At 40.4% G+C, this 18,676-nt stretch overlaps 2 protein-coding genes across 2 annotated transcripts; both read right to left on the minus strand.

Annotated features, from left to right (window-relative positions):
- Positions 1–2,924: 2,924 nt before the first annotated feature.
- Positions 2,925–13,537, minus strand: LOC308322098 (protocadherin gamma-A12-like). The gene is made up of 3 exons (XM_080773296.1): positions 12,838–13,537; positions 8,020–8,197; positions 2,925–4,839 (listed from the first exon to the last, which is right to left on the minus strand). Exons 1-3 carry the CDS (start codon positions 13,453–13,455, stop codon positions 3,179–3,181), a joined length of 2,457 nt encoding a protein of 818 aa, XP_080629422.1. The 5' UTR covers positions 13,456–13,537; the 3' UTR covers positions 2,925–3,178.
- Positions 13,538–14,547: 1,010 nt separating this feature from the next.
- Positions 14,548–16,992, minus strand: LOC308322179 (protocadherin gamma-A11-like; the record flags this gene model as incomplete). The annotated part of the gene is made up of 1 exon (XM_080773371.1): positions 14,548–16,992. The coding sequence occupies exon 1, from the start codon at positions 16,969–16,971 to the stop codon at positions 14,548–14,550; it is 2,424 nt and encodes an 807-aa protein (XP_080629497.1). The 5' UTR covers positions 16,972–16,992.
- Between the last annotated feature and the right edge of the window lie 1,684 nt (positions 16,993–18,676).

An 18,676-nucleotide genomic window follows, 5' to 3' on the forward strand; every position in this document is an offset into this window, starting at 1 on the left:
ACAGTTAATCACGTAAAGCCAGTCTCAACTCTCTCTGTTTAGCGTTTAATGTAAGAATTTGCATCCATACAAAAATACCAGTCAGATAATCCTTTATACCATGCAGAGAGTTGCACATTAACGTTATTGGTCGAGCATATATAGGCTACAGGTATAGCAGGTGGGCTGGACTGAGGGCTTATAACTGTATAGTGGCAGGGACTAGCTCTGTGTAATTGCGAGTCCTTCGCTCCCAAGGCATTGGCCAAACACACTGGACAGGAGAGTATACAGGCATGGCATGGGAATGAAGATGGTACAGCACAGCACTGAGTGTGAATGACAAACAAGTTGTTAACAGACAATGATCTGTCACCAGTAATGCCCCCCTCTCCGAACGGACACTGGTTCCAAAGTATACACGCCTACGAAGGGAACTATAAGGTTATTATAAATATGCAAACCTTTTTCTATATTTAACCTTTATATAACCAGGCCGGTCGCTAATCACAAATCAATATGCGCAAAGTAGTCTACCAAGAGCTGTATGCACATTGCAGTGCATTGCAAAGAAAGATCAGCACCACAGACAGCGACAGTGCACAAACCGAGTTTTGTCAAAACAAATGTGATGTGATTTATATATCACGACATTGGTGTCGTGCTAAATCAATATACATTTTATACAAATCATTTTCGAAGATACAGCAGGTAATACAATAGTGCTGAACTGGTCATGCACGAAAGTTGCAGAGAAAATAATACTTGGGCAATGGGCACTTCAGGAGAGATTACCCTGCAAATCAAATATAATGGAGCACGTGTTATTGTTTCGCAGCGGTAACTGACGTTTGGACTTTTGCCTTCCGCATAGTTTTTTGTTTATTTATTTTTTTACTCTGAGGAAGATGATCGAAACGCCAGCCTGCAAAACAAAACACGTGCAGACCAGTCGAGTGTTCCGGGCAGTATATATTTGGGTATATCTCTCCTGAAGTGCCCATGTTACCAATAATGTATCTGATGCAAGTTGCCCCTGTTAAGCACAAACGAGTTAAAGAGCCTTCTACTCAGGACTTCTCTTTACAGGTCTATGGATTGTTTAAGCACCTTATTTTGTATTAGTAAAGCCATATGGTATATAAGAACAGTATCGGATAGAAACAAAGTAACCACCCTCTTCATTTTACAACCTTTGAATTACGCGGTCACGTATAGGCCTACAATATTGTGTAGGTATGTGCACGTAAACGTTTCGAATAAAAAGGGCAGAATAAAATGAGAATTATTATTATCATATAATGTTGCAATTTAATGCTCTAAATGAGATATATGACTCAAACGTGATTATAGGCCTATTGTGAAGAAGTAGGCTATATTGATCTTGAATGTGAATTAATCTGATGGCATTATGGCAATATAGCCTACTGAACAAATCACCACAAAGTGTTATTAAAGGTCGTATTTATTTTTGATATATTATTTGGATGGAAAACTCTGTTTTATTATTATGCAAATAGTTCTGTATAAATCCACAGAGATTATTGATTTTTCCCTCAGTGGTGGAAGAAATAATCAGATTTTATTCTTTCCCTTTAATAAAAGTTGCAATATCACTATATTGAATACTCAATTATAGGCTAAAGGCCCTGCATTCAAACTGTAACTTGATTAAAAGTAGAATTGGCATCAAATTACAGTACTGAAATAAACATTGTTCTAAATACGTCAAACTTTGTCAAAATGTACCTGATCTACAAGCTCCAAAATGCTTTACAAGCGTCCACAAAAAGGTTTTTAAATAATTATAGTTAAACGTTATATTTTGATTTATTTTCTTTGGATAGGTTGTATTCATTACTTCCCATTCTTTCTCTTTTGTTTGTTACGATGGCCTTGATCCACATAGAAGTTCCAATAAAGCTCTGTATCTTGAAATATCCTATGTTAATGTATTATATAATGTTGTTTTTATATATACTTTATGTCAAGAACATTTGTCTTTGCGGCTGCTTGAGGCCCATGGGGACGATGGGACCTATTCATGTTGTCACTTAAGACCACACCAGAGGGTCGCCATGCAATTCCTTGCAACATGCAACTACTTGCACCTTCTTGGAACCATTATTCCCAATGTCAGTTGCATTGGTGTGGTTTGGACCTTAGACACCCTTAAACTGGGCATAAACACATCACTCATAAAACCTTTCAACCTTTTAGAAAAATCATTATGTGCCAACAGTGAATAACTATAAAATATGTTGGAATTGGATAAAACACAAGTTACTTTTTGGGGGTCAACTCTTTGATAAAAATAACTACACTAGATGGGTAGAGTATCTCAGCAGAGCTGTCGCTACTATATGTTGTGGAGGTGGAGGGCGGTGGAGGGCCTTCATCAGTTGTAGTGATTGTAACCTTTCAATATGACACTATAGCTCTCTGGAAGATGTGCAACCAAATAAATGTTGCCGTTTTATTTTGTTTGTTTTGTTTTTTTCAAGGGCTCCGATTTTAAAATATCAGCAGCATTGATAGAGATATACATATAGGAGTAAAATGCCCTGGCAAGGCAAATAATTGAACATTATGCATTGAAAACTTAAACACAGACAAAAGATCTTGAGTGATCACTTTCTTAACTCTCAGTCAAAGTATAACTAGGAACAAAGCTAAACAACAATCAGCGATTTCAAGCCTTTTCAAATACAACAACAACAATGTTCAATGCAACTAAAACATAGAAATCCAAGCACTGCGTTCAAGTGACTATGCTCAAGGTTCCTCGCCTTTTATAATTATGTACTTTTGCCAACTAAAAAATGATCTCAGATCTCATCCGTCATTTTCTCACAAACATTTACCAAAACAACACGTCATGTACATTTAAAACATGACCATGCTAAGTGCATTGCTGATGCTGAGGACTCTGCTGAGGACGTGCGTGCATGCGTGTGTGCATATATGTCCATATCCACAATTTGAGGTATTAATATCTTAAAGCAAAACCAAATAATATAGCATACAATTAAGGAAAGTAGCCTGTCAAATACACACTGATGTGGACTTCTGACCACAGACAAAGACAGATAGGAGTATACTGCAATGTAATCTATTCAAAGGATATAGAAGAATGCCACAATTGTGCCATGATCATATATATAAGGTACTGCAGTCTACATGATACTTAAAAGCACAATTAAAATGAATGTCCTTGATCCAAACTAACAATTCTTACCTCTGGTGACCCATCAGAGTCTCCAAAAGCCTCAGAAAAATCATTTATAGATTTCCTCATAGTGTCGTCTGCAGGTAGAGTGTTGTCGTTATACGAGTGGACAAACTTGAAGTCACTGGTCCTAGACCCTGTGGTCAGATAGGCATCATAATTGTAAGTGCTGCGTAAAGTTCCTGTGCCATCAACTTCTGCATAATTTGGAGGGAGATAAGCACTGGGGATGGCAACCGCTCCATCATACAACAGTCTGGGCTTTCTCCTTTGACAAAACCTCACACCCAGGATGACAATAATGAAGGTCAGGAAAAAGGTGGACACAGACACCAGTGCAACGATAAGATATGAGGTCAGTTTAGAGTTGTTCTCGTCATGAGACATATCTTTAAGTTCAGGAACTTCAGCCAAGTTGTCAGAAATTAGTAAATATATGGCACAGGTAGCAGAGAGAGAAGGCTGTCCATTATCTTTCACTGCTACAATGAGGTTCTGTTTCATGCTGTCAGTTTCAGAAATATCACGCTGTGTCCTGATCTCTCCGCTGTGGAGACCAATAGTGAAAAGTCCTGGGTCAGTGGATTTAACGATATGATAGGACAGCCAGGAATTTTGTCCAGAATCTGCATCTACTGCTATCACCTTGGACACTAAAGAGCCCCCCAGAGCTGCTTTGGGGACCAGCTCTGTCATAAGAGAGTTGCCCTCCGGAGCTGGGTACAGTATCTGAGGAGAGTTGTCATTCACATCCGTTATGAAGACACTGACAGTCACATTGCTGCTGAGAGGAGGAGAACCATTGTCTCTGGCTATCACATGGACTTTAATGCTCCTGAACTGTTCATAATCAAATGACCTCACAGCGTGGATAACCCCTGTGTCTCCGTTAATGGAAAGGTAGGAAGTCACAGGGGCACCGTTCACCTCACCAGGAAAAAGAGAGTAAAGCACTGTGCCATTTTGTCTCCAGTCTGGGTCTAAAGCAGAAACAGAACAGGCGGTGGATCCGGGTTTGTTATTTTCAGTCACAGAGGCACTGTATGATTGTTCTTCAAACACAGGTGGGTTGTCATTGATGTCACCTACTGATAACTGAATAATTTTCGAAGAAGACAGTGGTGGAGAGCCCTTGTCTGTAGCAGTTATTGTAATGTTGTAATCAGACACTAGTTCACGATCCAGTTCACTCATTGTCACCAATGAATAATAGTTTTTGATGGATGGAATGAGCTTAAAAGGAACATTTTGCTGAATGGAGCATATTATCTGTTGGTTCTTTTCTGAGTCTCTATCATGTACGTTAATGATGCCCACTTCAGTACCAGAAGGCACATTCTCTGGTATGGGGCTAGACAGAGATTTTAGATATATAACTGGAGCATTGTCATTCATATCAGTAATACTTATAATTACTTTTGCATCTGAAGAGAGACCATATCCATCTTTTGCCTCTACAAACATTTCATATTTAGATCCCTCTTCATAATCAATCTCACCTATTACAAATATGTTTCCTGTTGTCTGATCCAGTGAAAATAATTCTCGTGACTTTTCGGACATTCTGCTAAATTCATATGTAACTACTCCATTCACACCCTCGTCTGCGTCTGTTGCACTCACAGTAATAACTGGAGTTTTCAAAGGCGAGTTTTCAGGTAGACTAGCTTCATAAACGGCCTGGCTGAACACTGGGGCGTTATCATTAGCATCCAATACAGTGACTTGTATGATTACAGTACCTGTTCTCTGTGGAGAACCACCATCTAGAGCCGTCAGTAATAACTTAATTTCCTGCTGCTCCTCTCTGTCTAACTCTTTATCTAAAATCAATTCACCATATTTGCTACCAGCACTTGTCGTCTGGGTATTCAAGAGAAAGTTGTCATTCCGTTGCAGTGTGTAGCTCTGAACGGCATTATTCCCTATATCTGCGTCATGGGCGGCATTAATGCGATACCGAGCTCCTTTGACAGCAGATTCACTAATTTCTAATTTGATAACATCTGTTGGGAAAACAGGCGAATTATCATTAATGTCTTGGATCTGTATTGATATGCGATGTAATTCCAAGGGACTCTCCAAGAGCAACTCCAATTTTAAAAGACAAGAAGGTTTTTCTCCACAAAGCTTTTCTCGGTCCATCCTCTCCGAGACAATCAGATCTCCACTTCGAACATTGAAATCACAATATTTCCTCTCTTTTTCTTCCACGTCTAGACGAGCTTTACGAGCAGCTAGTCGGCCCACATCAAGTCCAAGATCCTTGGCTATATTTCCAATAACAGATGATCCGGGCTTCATCTCCTCTGGTATAGAGTAGCTTAGGTCGCCATGAGCATATTGAAACACGGAAAGAAAAAAGACAAAGCCGCACCGTCGAATAAAGTAGCCTTTCACAACCATCTTCGCTACAGTGTCCACGTATCTGTAATAGTATCCAACATACGTTTTCACTTTTCAGCAGACAACCAAGTGCTTGGCTTCGACAGATTTCTACAATTAATCAGTTATATGTGTTAGGTGGGTGAAGACAGAATAATAGAGCACTACACTGACTCCTCTGCTGGTATGTAGCGACACCGTGAGGGCATATGCCACATCCACTTGTATCATTATGGAGTCATTGCAAACACAGTAGATTAGTCCAATCTGCACATGCACCCTTTAATTTTCATATGAATAGGCATTATACGCAAACTTTAAGCAAAGTGTGCAGAGGGGTACCAGAGCAGCACGTGTCCCGTAATGACTAAAGTGCCGTGGGAACTTCAGGACCACGGACAGCGACAATGAGCAGACAAGCAATGACCCTTAATTGCGTTTAGGTGTGTGTGTATATATATATATAGTGTGTGTGTGTGTGTGTGTGTTATCTTCACATTTTTACTTTCTAAAGACATACATATTAGATATAGATAAATTAACAGACAGACGTTAAAATAAACTGCCACAAATGTAATTTACACACACACACACACACACACACACACACACACACACACACACACACACACACACACACACACACACACACACACACACACACACACACACACACACACACACACACACACACACACACACACACACACACACACACACACACACACACACACACACACACACACACCTATTTCCAAATGCAAGGCTGCCGCTGATGTGAATGATAATGCAATGACCTGTGTATTTAATTCCTACCTCGGGTGACCCATCGGAGTCTCCAAAGACCTCAGCGAAGTCTGTCGGACTTTTTCTCAGAGTCTGGTCTGCAGGCAGTGTGCTGTCATTATAAGAGCTGACAAACTTAAAGTCACTCGTTCGAGAACCCGTTGTCAGGTAGGCGTCATAATTGTAAGTGCTGCGTAAAGTTCCTGTGCCATCCACATCCGCGTAATTAGGAGGGAGATAAGCACTGGGGATGGCGACAGCTCCATCAAACAACAGTCTGGGCTTTCTCCTGTGACAAAACTTTACACCCAGGATGACAATAATGAAAGTCAGAAAAAAGGTGGATACAGACACCAGTGCAACGATGAGATAAGAAGTCAGTGTAGAATTATTATCATCGTAAGACATGTCTTTTAGTTCTGGAACTTCAGCCAAGTTGTCCGAGATAACTAAATACATAGAACAGGTGGCAGAGAGAGAAGGCTGTCCATTATCTTTCACTGACACAATAAGATTCTGTTTCATGCTCTCAGATTCAGAAATGTCCCGCTGTGTCCTGATCTCTCCACTGTGGAGACCTATAGTGAAAAGTCCAGGATCTGTGGTTTTCACAATATGATAGGACAGCCATGCATTCTGTCCAGAGTCTGCATCGACTGCTATCACCTTTGACACGAGAGAGCCCCCGTTTGCACTTTTGGGGACAAGCTCAGTCATGAATGAGCTTCGCTCCGGGGCGGGGTACAATATCTGAGGAGAGTTGTCATTCACATCCGTTATGAAGACACTGACAGTCACATTACTGCTGAGAGGAGGAGAGCCATTGTCTCTGGCTATCACGTGGACTTTAAAGCTCCTAAGCTGTTCATAATCAAAAGACCTCACAGCGTGGATCACCCCCGTGTCTCCGTTAATAGATAGAAAGGTGGATGCTGGGGAACCATTTACCTCACCAGGTAAAAGAGAGTAAATCACTGTTCCGTTTTGTCTCCAGTCTGGATCCTGAGCAGTAACAGAACATACAGTAAATCCAGGTTTGTTATTTTCTGTCAAGTACGCTTTGTAGGAATGTTCCTCAAACACAGGTGGGTTGTCATTGACATCACCTATCGATAAGTGGATTGTTTTAGAGGAGGACAGTGGTGGAGAGCCCTCGTCAGTGGCAGTGATTGTAATGTTGTAATCAGACACTAGTTCACGGTCCAGTTCACCCGTAGTGACCAGAGAATAATAGTGTTTTATGGATGGAACGAGTTTAAAAGGCATATTTGGCTGAATGGAGCAGTGCACTTGCTGGTTATTCTCAGAGTCTCTATCCTGCACATTAATTATGCCCACCTCTGAACCAGGTGGTGCATTCTCTGGTATAGATTGTGTTAGAGATTTCAAATAAATCTCTGGCACGTTATCATTGACATCAGTAATATCTATGATAACTTTAGCATATGAGGTTAGCCCTAAACCATCCCTGGCCTTCACTTTAATTTCAAAAGATGTCTGCTCTTCGAAATCGGTGACACCAATTACTTTAATTTCTCCCATTTTACGATCAATAGAAAATAACTTTGCATCTTCCTCTGATACATGGCCAAATGCATATGTTACTTCTCCATTTAAACCTTCATCTGCATCAGTAGCACTCACTGTAGCCACTATAGTATCTAGAGGAGAGTTTTCAGGCAGACTGGCTTTATAGACAGCTTGGCTAAACACGGGAGAGTTGTCATTAGCATCCAATACGGTGATGTGTATGACTGCAGTACCTGATCTTTGTGGAGTACCACCATCAGTGGCTGTGAGCAATACATTAATATCCTGCTGATTCTCACGATCAAGCTCTTTATCTAGAACCAGCTCAACAGTGTTACTCTCTACAACCAAGACAAAATTGTCATTATTTTCAAGCAAGTATTTCTGAATAGAGTTCTGGCCCACATCCGCATCGTGTGCTTCCTCTATAAGAAAACGAGCTCCTTTAACTGCCGACTCCTGTATTTCCAATCTAACGATGCCTTCCTTGAATTGCGGAGAGTTGTCATTAATATCTTTAATATTAAGAGTTGTCCGATGAAGCTCTAATGGATTTTCCAAAACCAATTCAATTTGTATTACGCACGACGCCTTTTTTCCACAAAGACCGTCTCTGTCAATTCGTTCAGCAGCTACCAAATCACCAGTACTCAGATTAATGTCAACAAGCCGTTTGCGATTACCCTTGGTGTCAATACGAGTTTTTCGAGCCGTCAGTCTGGCCCCATCCAGCCCAAGATCCTTGGCTATATTTCCAATAACAGATCCGGGTTTCAGCTCCTCGGGGAATGTATAGCTTAGGTCCCCATAAACGAGGTGCAGCATTACAATAAAGACAGCAAAGCCCCAGATCAGGCCTGGCGACGGTAGTCCTTTGTATCCCATTCTGAGGCAAAACCAACAAGCGTGTGTTGAAATCCACAGTTTGATATATTTACTATATGTGGAAAGAAATGTAAACCAGAACAATGTAGCTCTATCGAAATGCACTGAACTGACAAAGCCTAGACTGAACTATTTTATCGGTGTGGGGGATGAGCTGGAAGCTAAATTAATGCAATATTTGAGGGTGGAGATGTATGTTGGCCCTCAACTGGTGAACAGCGACGCTATGAGTCCATGTTTTGCTAATACAACATTATAGACCATCACATCGAGGACGATTTGCGCAAAACAAACATTGTTCATTGCTAATGGAAGTTAATGTGTTTTAGTGTGTTAGTGACAAAAACAAACAAAACTATGTCCATTATCAATGGCGTTTTTAATGTTTGTCTAAGGAAAAACAAACATTAAACCTGTATATAGGAGGGGCCCTCAAATAAAGGAATCGCATTTTAAACTGTAATAAATAACTCTTTATACAGACGAACTTGCATTCATGTTTTCAGCGCCACAAAGAGAACTGTTTCCACTTGAAGCAACAGTTTTGCACTGCAAATTAGTCAGCCACAGCGTGTAAACAAATTAGTCCATGTTATATTTTGTACAGTGATTGCACCCAAATAATAATATGTTTGATAACTGTGAAATTAATGTGTTCAATTGAACCTTGCCTCTAAAGTTCATGAGGTATAATACATCCAGTCCAGCAGAACTAACGTGCAATAAATGTTTACCAAACATATTTAAGGCGTATTTGATTTAAACATGATCAAAATGTAGGATGCTGCAATTCTTAAATAGCACAGACAGACAGACAACCAGACAGACAGACAGACAGACAGACAGACAGACAGACAGATCGACTCTCAGTCATGCGTCATAAGCATAAATGCTGCGTAAAGTTCCTGTGCCATAAACCTCGTGTGCGTAATGAGGGCCCTATAGGGCGTATGCATGGCTGCATGGGCTTTCTCCTGCGACAAAATCTCACACCCAGGATGACAATGACGAAGGTCAGGACACAGACAAAAGTGCAATGAGAAGTCAGTTTAGAATTGTTGTCATGAGACATTTAAGTTCTGGAACTTCTGCCAAGTTGCCTCCATGAAAGCAAACACCAAGCTTGTTTGTCAAACTGCAAATAAATGTGATGAGGTTAAAATAACAAACGTTTGTGTGCATTCCACACAGTTTCAGGGCTGCTTGAATTAATACTTATGTTATTGTTGTTATTATTAAAAAAATAGTAATACCTATTTATTTCTTGTCATATATAGGCTTATGTAATAGTATTAAAAGTAGGCTACTCGAGTGCATTAAACTCCATGGTTATGGCTTATGGGTGTGTCTGGGAATAATACAAAAATAATAATAATAAAAAACAAAAACACATGCCCGAGAAGTGTTTTAAAATATCCCTAAAGACCATTCAAGATTCAGCACCACATACGGACGGAGCCGCAATAACAAGTGCGTTCAAACTGCCAAATGACAAACAGAATATTTATGCTCACACAAACTGTCAGAGGACATAATAATATAAATGCTAACGTCATTTATACATTTCAGCTCCTATAAGATAGGGTATGTTTTGTTAAGATAATTGTTAAATAGACCTGTATTCGGATAGTACAAATTGATATAGTGTTTGTTGGTTTGTTCAGTAAGGAGCCCATGCCCACCTGCTCTTTAGTAAAAAGTAACTTGCACACACACACACCCACACCCACACACACACACACACACACAATATAGAAAGATTCCCTTCTACAAAAGCAACTACAGCAATACCAATAATACCAAGATGATCTTTCACAGTGTGCTTCGAGGAGCCGAGAACATATACAGACTATAGCCGCACCTGCATCAAGGAGAGCCATGCCCCTACCATCTTTTTCAATAATGGAAGTAATGCCAACACGTTTTGTTCTGTAAATGTATACAATCACATGTGGGTTTGCAGAGGAGGAAAGTAACAATAAAACCCATGAGCAATATTTATATATCAGTATCACTACTAAATAATATTAAAAGTTGAAATATTCAAAATTTTCCTCAGTGCTTTTCACATGAACAAAACAACAAAGTGAGCCGTTATGTTCTCATGAAAACATGGATGCTGCATTATTGCAGGCAAGGCATGATGTTGGTGCACACAGACCATGGCTTGCAACGGAGTCAAACAAAAATACAATCTAATCTTATTTTTTTAATCCAAAACATAAACATTATACTAAGTAATGAGTTGAAATGAGAAATACCTCAAGAGATTCTTCTGAATTTCCAAAAGCTTCAGCAAAGTCAGATGGACTTTTTCTCAGAGTCTGGTCAGCAGGCAATGTGTTGTCATTGTAAGAGCTGACAAATTTGAAGTCACTGGTTCTAGAACCTGTCGTCAGGTAGGCATCATAATTGTACGTGCTGCGTAAAGTTCCTGTGCCATCAACATCAGCGTAATTTGGAGGGAGATAAGCACTGGGAATGGCAACTGCTCCATCAAACAATAGTCTGGGCTTTCTCCTGCGACAAAACTTCACACCCATGATAACAATTATGAAGGTCAGGAAGAAGGTGGAGAGAGACACCAGTGCAACGATAAGATATGAGGTCATTTTAGAGTTGTTTTCATCATAAGACATATCTTTAAGTTCTGGAACTTCAGCCAAGTTGTCAGAAATAAGTAAATATATGGGACATGTAGCAGAGAGAGAAGGCTGTCCATTATCTTTCACTGCCACAATGAGGTTCTGTTTCATACTGTCAGATTCAGAAATGTCCCGCTGTGTCCTGATCTCTCCACTGTGGAGACCAATAGTGAAAAGTCCTGGATCAGTGGATTTGACAATATGATAGGACAGCCAAGAATTTTGTCCAGAGTCTGCATCTACTGCTATCACTTTGGATACAAGCGAGCTCCCATGTGCAGCTTTGGGAACCAGCTCGGTCATGAAGGAGTTACCTTCCTGGGTGGGGTACAGTATTTGAGGAGAGTTGTCATTCACATCCATTATGAAGACACTGACAGTCACATTGCTGCTAAGAGGAGGAGAACCGTTGTCTCTGGCTATCACATGGACTATAAAGCTCCTGAACTGTTCATAATCGAAGGACCTTACTGTGTGAATTACTCCTGTGTCTCCATTAACGGATATATAGGAAGATACAGGCGAGCCATTTACCTCACCAGGTAAAAGAGAATAAATCACTGTACCATTTTGTCTCCAGTCTGGGTCTTGAGCAGAAACTGGACATAATGTGGATCCAGGCTTATTATTTTCAGTCACGTAGGCGCTATAGAACTGTTTCTCAAACACAGGTGGGTTGTCATTGACATCACCGACTGCTAAGTGAATAGTTTTAGAAGATGAGAGAGGTGGAGAGCCCTCATCAGTGGCAGTAATAGTAATGTTGTAATCAGATACTAGTTCACGGTCCAGTTGTCCGGTGGTCACTAGAGAATAATATTTTTTGATAGACGGAACAAGCTTAAAGGGAACATTCTGTTCAATGGAACAGTGAACTTGTCGATTATTCTCAGAGTCTCTATCCTGAACATTAATGATGCCCACCTCCGTGCCAGGGGGCACATTCTCTGGGATGGGATTAGTTAGAGATTTTAAATAAATGGCAGGGGTATTATCATTAACATCAATTAAATCAATAATTAATGTGGAATATGATGTTAGACCTAAACCATCTTTTGCTCTTATTTGCAATTCAAATGAGGATTTCTTTTCATAGTCAACTGGGCCAATAACCTTTATTTCTCCAGTTTTTTGGTTAAGAGAAAATAAATGCTTATCCTCATCAGATAAATGATCAAAATCATAAGTTACTTCACCATTATCGCCTTCATCTGCATCAGTAGCAGTCACTGTGATAACAACGGTGTCTACAGGAGAGTTTTCAGGCAGACTGGCTTTATAGACGGCCTGGCTAAACACTGGGGCGTTATCATTAGCATCCAGTACAGTGACGTGTATGACGACAGTACCTGATCTCTGTGGTGAGCCACCATCTAGAGCTGTAAGCAATAATGTAACATCCTGCTGTTCTTCACGATCTAACTCCTTTTCCAAGACTAACTCACTATATTTTCTTCCTCCACTTTTTGTGTTGACATTTAAAATAAAGTGTTCATTTTTCTCTAACGAATAAGTCTGAACTGCATTCTGTCCAATGTCCAGGTCATGGGCTTCCCCTAGTAAGAAACGTGCTCCTTTATCCGCCGATTCTCGTATTTCAATACGTATCTCATCTTCATTGAATTGTGGAGAATTATCGTTGATATCTTGAATATGGACACTAATGCGATGAAGTTCCATGGGATTCTCCAATACAAGTTCTTCTTTTAAAACACACGTCGCCTTCTTGCCACATAGGCCTTCTCTGTCAATCCTTTCCGCGACAATCAACTCGCCAGAATTCAGCTTTATGTCAAAATACCTATTACTACTTTCCTCTGTATCAATACGTGGATTTCGAGCAGAGATTCTTGCTACGTCCAGTCTGAGGTCCTTGGCTATATTCCCAACAACAGATCCACGTTTCATCTCCTCTGGAAAAGAATAGCTTAGGTCTCCATTTACGCAGCAAAATGCAAGATAAACCACAGCAACGACGCAGTATGGCGGGGCAATCCATACACAGATTCGCCTCATTTCAAAAATGAAGGGGATTAAAGATGTTCTCACAGAAAAAAGCAATAGGCCTATGCGCGTTTAGACAAAGGAAAAATATTTCAAATCAACTGCAAACCGCTATTGTGCACTTCTTCCTTTTACTGAATCAGAAGGCTTTGTAAGCGTCGACTACCGGTAAATGGGTGTGTGAATGTATTATTCCAAAAACAAGTGCATAGCGACACCACGCGTATGAATCAGAAAAGGGAATTCAACAAACTGTTTAATATTATGGAGAATGTTCCACCAACTGTATGATTCTATATAGGTCATAAAATAGACAACACTCCTAACATGTAGTTAATTATAGCTGCCTTCCTAATGCCGGTGCTATATTTCCTTCAGCAGGAGCTTGTGGAAATTATCGTACACAGAGAGAGAGAGAGAGAGAGAGAGAATACCTCCATTCACTCAGTGTTACATTTCATGTCAGCATTAAGAAAAGCGATTTCAGGACCTTGGACAGCGGCTTTTTCCAATGGCATAGTATTAAAATGCAAGTGCTGTCGCCTATAGTTGTTTTTTTTAATTATTCCAATAAAGTTAGAGCAATCTAACGAATGGTTGTCATTCTGAAAATAACTCATTAATGGTCTTCATTGTTTCACCGGAAAGTGAACCTTCACCCGAATCACTATAAAATTATTGAAGAAAAACAATGAAAAAAAACTCACGCAAACGAGGTTTTCTCGTTGATGACGTAAAGAATATATTATTAAGAAAGTCCTCAAACATTAGCGTAGCCAGATTATCATAATGTGAGTATAGTATACGTGTGCATTAAATTAAATAAATATAAATGTAATACCAATGTGCATGTGGGCTATGGGCAATACTCAATTTGAAACGGTTTAAATAGTATAAGAAGAATACTACATCGCAAAATATCAACAAGACTTTCTGTAATGTCCTGACAGTAAATAGACCCTTTACAGTATATTACATGCAGGCTGGATGTAATATGTTTTTTGAATTATTCACCTTCTAATGAGCTTTGTTATAAAATGTAAACTGTTGGCATAAGTACATGCATGCTAAGGAAAGCATGCAACAAGGCAACGATCTGCAACTTCAACTAGACAATAAATTCATGATCCCAAATCCTACCTCTGAGGAGTCATCGGAGTCTCCAAATACATCAGCAAAGTCAGTTGGTGTTTTTATCAAAGTCTGGTCAGCAGGCAGTGTGCTGTCATTGTACGAGCTGAGGAACTTGAAGTCACTGGTTCTAGACCCCGTTGTCAAGTATGCGTCATAATTGTAACTGCGTAAAGTTCCTGTGCCATCAACATCTGCATAATTAGGAGGGAGATAAGCACTGGGGATGGCAACCGCTCCATCAAACAACAGTCTAGGCTTTCTCCTGCGACAAAACCTCACACCCAGGATGACAATAATAAAGGTGAGGAAAAAAGTAGACACACTAACAAGCGCAATGATGAGATAAGAAGTCAGTTTCGAGTTGTTCTCGTCATGAGACATATCTTTGAGTTCTGGAACTTCAGCCAAGTTATCAGAAATTAGTAAATATATGGGGCAGGTGGCAGAGAGAGAAGGCTGTCCATTATCTTTCACTGCGACAATGAGGTTCTGTTTCATGCTGTCAGATTCAGAAATGTCCCGCTGTGTCCTGATCTCTCCACTGTGGAGACCAATAGTGAAAAGTCCTGGGTCAGTGGATTTGACAATATGGTAGGACAGCCAAGCATTTTGTCCAGAGTCTGCATCTACAGCTATCACTTTGGATACAAGCGAGCTCCCATGTGCAACTTTGGGGACCAGCTCTGTCATGAATGAGCTTCCCTCTGGGGCGGGGTACAGTATTTGAGGAGAGTTGTCATTCACATCCGTTATGAAGACACTAACAGTCACGTTACTGCTGCGAGGAGGAGAACCATTGTCTCTGGCCAACACGTGGACTTTAAAGCTCCTGAACTGTTCATAATCAAATGATCTCACAGCGTGGATAACCCCTGTGTCACCGTTAATGGATAGATATGAGGATACCGGGGAACCGTTTACATCTGCAGGAAAAAGAGAGTAAATCACTGTTCCATTTTGTCTCCAGTCTGGGTCTCGAGCAGTAATGGAACACAAAGTTGAACCGGGTTTGTTATTTTCAGTCACAAAGGTGCTGTATGACTGTTCCTCAAACACAGGAGGGTTGTCATTGACGTCACATATTGATAATTGGATAGTTTTGGACGAGGACAGTGGTGGAGACCCCTTATCGGTGGCCGTGATTGTAATGTTGTAATCAGATATTGTTTCGCGGTCCAGGTTATCCGTGGTCACAAGAGAATAGTAGTTTTTAATGGAAGAGATAAGCTTGAACGGAATGTTTTGTTGAATGTAACAATTAACTTGTCGGTTTCTCTCTACATCTCTATCTTGCACGTTAATGATACCCACTTCTGTACCAGGTTGCACGTCCTCCGCTAAGGGATTAGACAGGGATTTTAGATATATTACTGGAGCATTGTCATTCATATCAGTGATATCAATTATGACCTTCGAATTAGATGAAAGTCCATACCCATCCTTGGCATCCACACGCATCTCAAATTTAGAGTCACTCTCAAAATCAATTGGTCCAGTTACTTGTATTTCGCCCGTTTTACTGTCCAGTGAAAATGCTTTCCTTGCCCTTTCTGAAATGCGACTGAATTCATATGTGACCTCTCCATTGATTCCCTCGTCTGCATCAGTAGCGTTAACTGAAACTACCATCGTGTCTAGAGGCGAGTTCTCGGGTAGACTGGCTTTATAGACGGCCTGGCTAAACACTGGGGCGTTATCATTAGCGTCTAGCACAGTGACGTGTATGACTACAGTACCTGATCTCTGTGTAGAACCTCCGTCAACTGCAACGAGGGCTACATTTAAACTATTTTGCTGCTCACGATCTAGCTCCTTTTCTAATACCAATTCAACTATTTTAGACCCATCGTTATCTCCTCGAACAGACAGAACAAAATGATCATTATTTTGTAGGCTGTAGCGCTGAACAGCATTTTGTCCTATATCAGCATCATGCGCCTCGTTAACCCGATAGCGAGCTCCCTTGTCGGCTGACTCTCTGATTTCCAATTTAAGAATATCCTTCGGGAAATTTGGTGAATTGTCATTAACGTCCTGAATCATCAGTGAAACACGATGTAATTCCAAGGGGCTTTCAAGAACCAATTCAAATTTCAGAAAGCACGACGCCTTCTCCCCGCATAGTTCCTCCCTGTCGATTCTTTCACCAACGATGAGGTTTCCAGTTTTAAAGTCAATTTCACAATAGCGCTGGTGGTCTCCCTCTGTGTCAATCCTTGCCTTACGAGTGGACATTTGACCTAGGTCCAGTCCAAGATCTTTGGCTATATTCCCAACAACAGATCCACGACTCATCTCCTCTGGAATAGAATAACTCAGATCTCCATAGGCAAATTGTGCAGTGAGTGCAACCACAAACACAAGGTCTATCAAAGCTGTTCCCGTGTCCCCCATTGTTTCATCAAAAACGTGATAACGTTGAAAAATTATGTCGTTTGTGAATAATATCCTCTGAAAGAAGAAAGCACAGTCTGTGTTTAATAGATTGTTATAATCGACTACACAGTTTCCGCAGCACCGATCCTTCCCTTTGTTGACTATAGTTTATTTCAGTGGGTGGATAAGTGGACCTCTCTCATATCAGCTAGTGAACAGCGACACTGTGGGTATTTTTAAGATACTACATAGAGGTTATGCACAATGTTTAACTATATGTTGTGCTTAGTCTTTACTTCCAAATTCATTTGAAAGCATATACACCAAGCCAGATTGTTGGTATTGCAAAGTCATGAAGCCATCAAACTGCAAATAAATGCAATGAGGTTAAGATGACAAACCAGATTAAAATTGTTAATGTAATTGAAAACACTATTTTGTGTCATCGCAACTGCCACACACGCACACACACACACACACACACACACACACACACACACACACACACACACAATTGACAACCAGTAATACCCTAGCTGTGTATGTATTAAAAGTGTGCTTTGCATGAGTCTAACATGGTAAATTAAATGGGCTTATAGATGGAAAAAATGCACATGAATAGCAAATATCGAAATGTTGAGTAACTAAGTACTCATTTAAAGACCACAGTAACATTCAGCACCATGGAGAGAGACTGAGCGGCAAGGCAAATACTGGAGTTGTAACCGGACACAGTCAGGACGTTCATTTTGTCATGTTAAGAGAGAGAGATAGAGAGAGAGAATGACGATCTAATTTAAATCAAAGTCATATATGTTCATGAATTAATATGTTGACAACGTAAACAATGAACATTTTAATTCTCTCTCATGTTTCTCTTCACCCAATACTGTGCTCCAGTAAAACCCTATACAAATACAAAAGCCGCTTCAGCAAAACCAACAATGCCAAGTTGATCTGTCACGTGTTGCGACCAACGAGGACATCTATACACAGTATATGACCAAAGACACAACTGCATCACAAGGAGCGTCAACACTTCACAAGGCAGCAATGCATGCCAACAAGTTTATTTTCCTCTGTAAAGGTAAAATTGCATGTGGGTTTGCATTGGACTTTACCTTGGAATTAAAGTAACAATAAAATCCATGAGATATGTGTCGGTATGAATACGAAATAATGCATACACATGCATATTATTATTAATATAGTGGAAATATTCCAATGTCAAGCCACTCCAGTGCTTTTCACAGGGAGCAAGATGATTAAAAAAACACACTTGTGTGATGTGAGGGGTGCTCTTATCATCATACATAATCATACATCAGCACTTCCGTCCGTTCATTCAGCCAATCAAATCATCACATTCCGTGGTACAAACACACAGATGCACAAAGCTGTGCATAGGGGGGGCTAATGCCCCTTCCAAAATGCAAAATAAATGTGCTAGTGGGAATATAAAGGTGCACTGAACTAATATATTTTTGGGGTGCAGGAACCTGAAACATGTGTCTCTCTCTCTCCCTGTCTCTCTCTGCGAGCGCGTCTGTCTCACACTCACACACACACACACACACACACACACACACACACACACACACACACACACACACACACACACACACACACACACACACACACACACACACACACACACACACACACACACACACACACAGCAAGCAAACAGTGATATTTAATAACTTGCAGTCAAACAACAATC

Source organism: Protomyctophum bolini, assembly GCF_963924005.1.
Source record: "Protomyctophum bolini genome assembly, chromosome: 10".
Lineage (NCBI taxonomy): Eukaryota > Metazoa > Chordata > Actinopteri > Myctophiformes > Myctophidae > Protomyctophum > Protomyctophum bolini.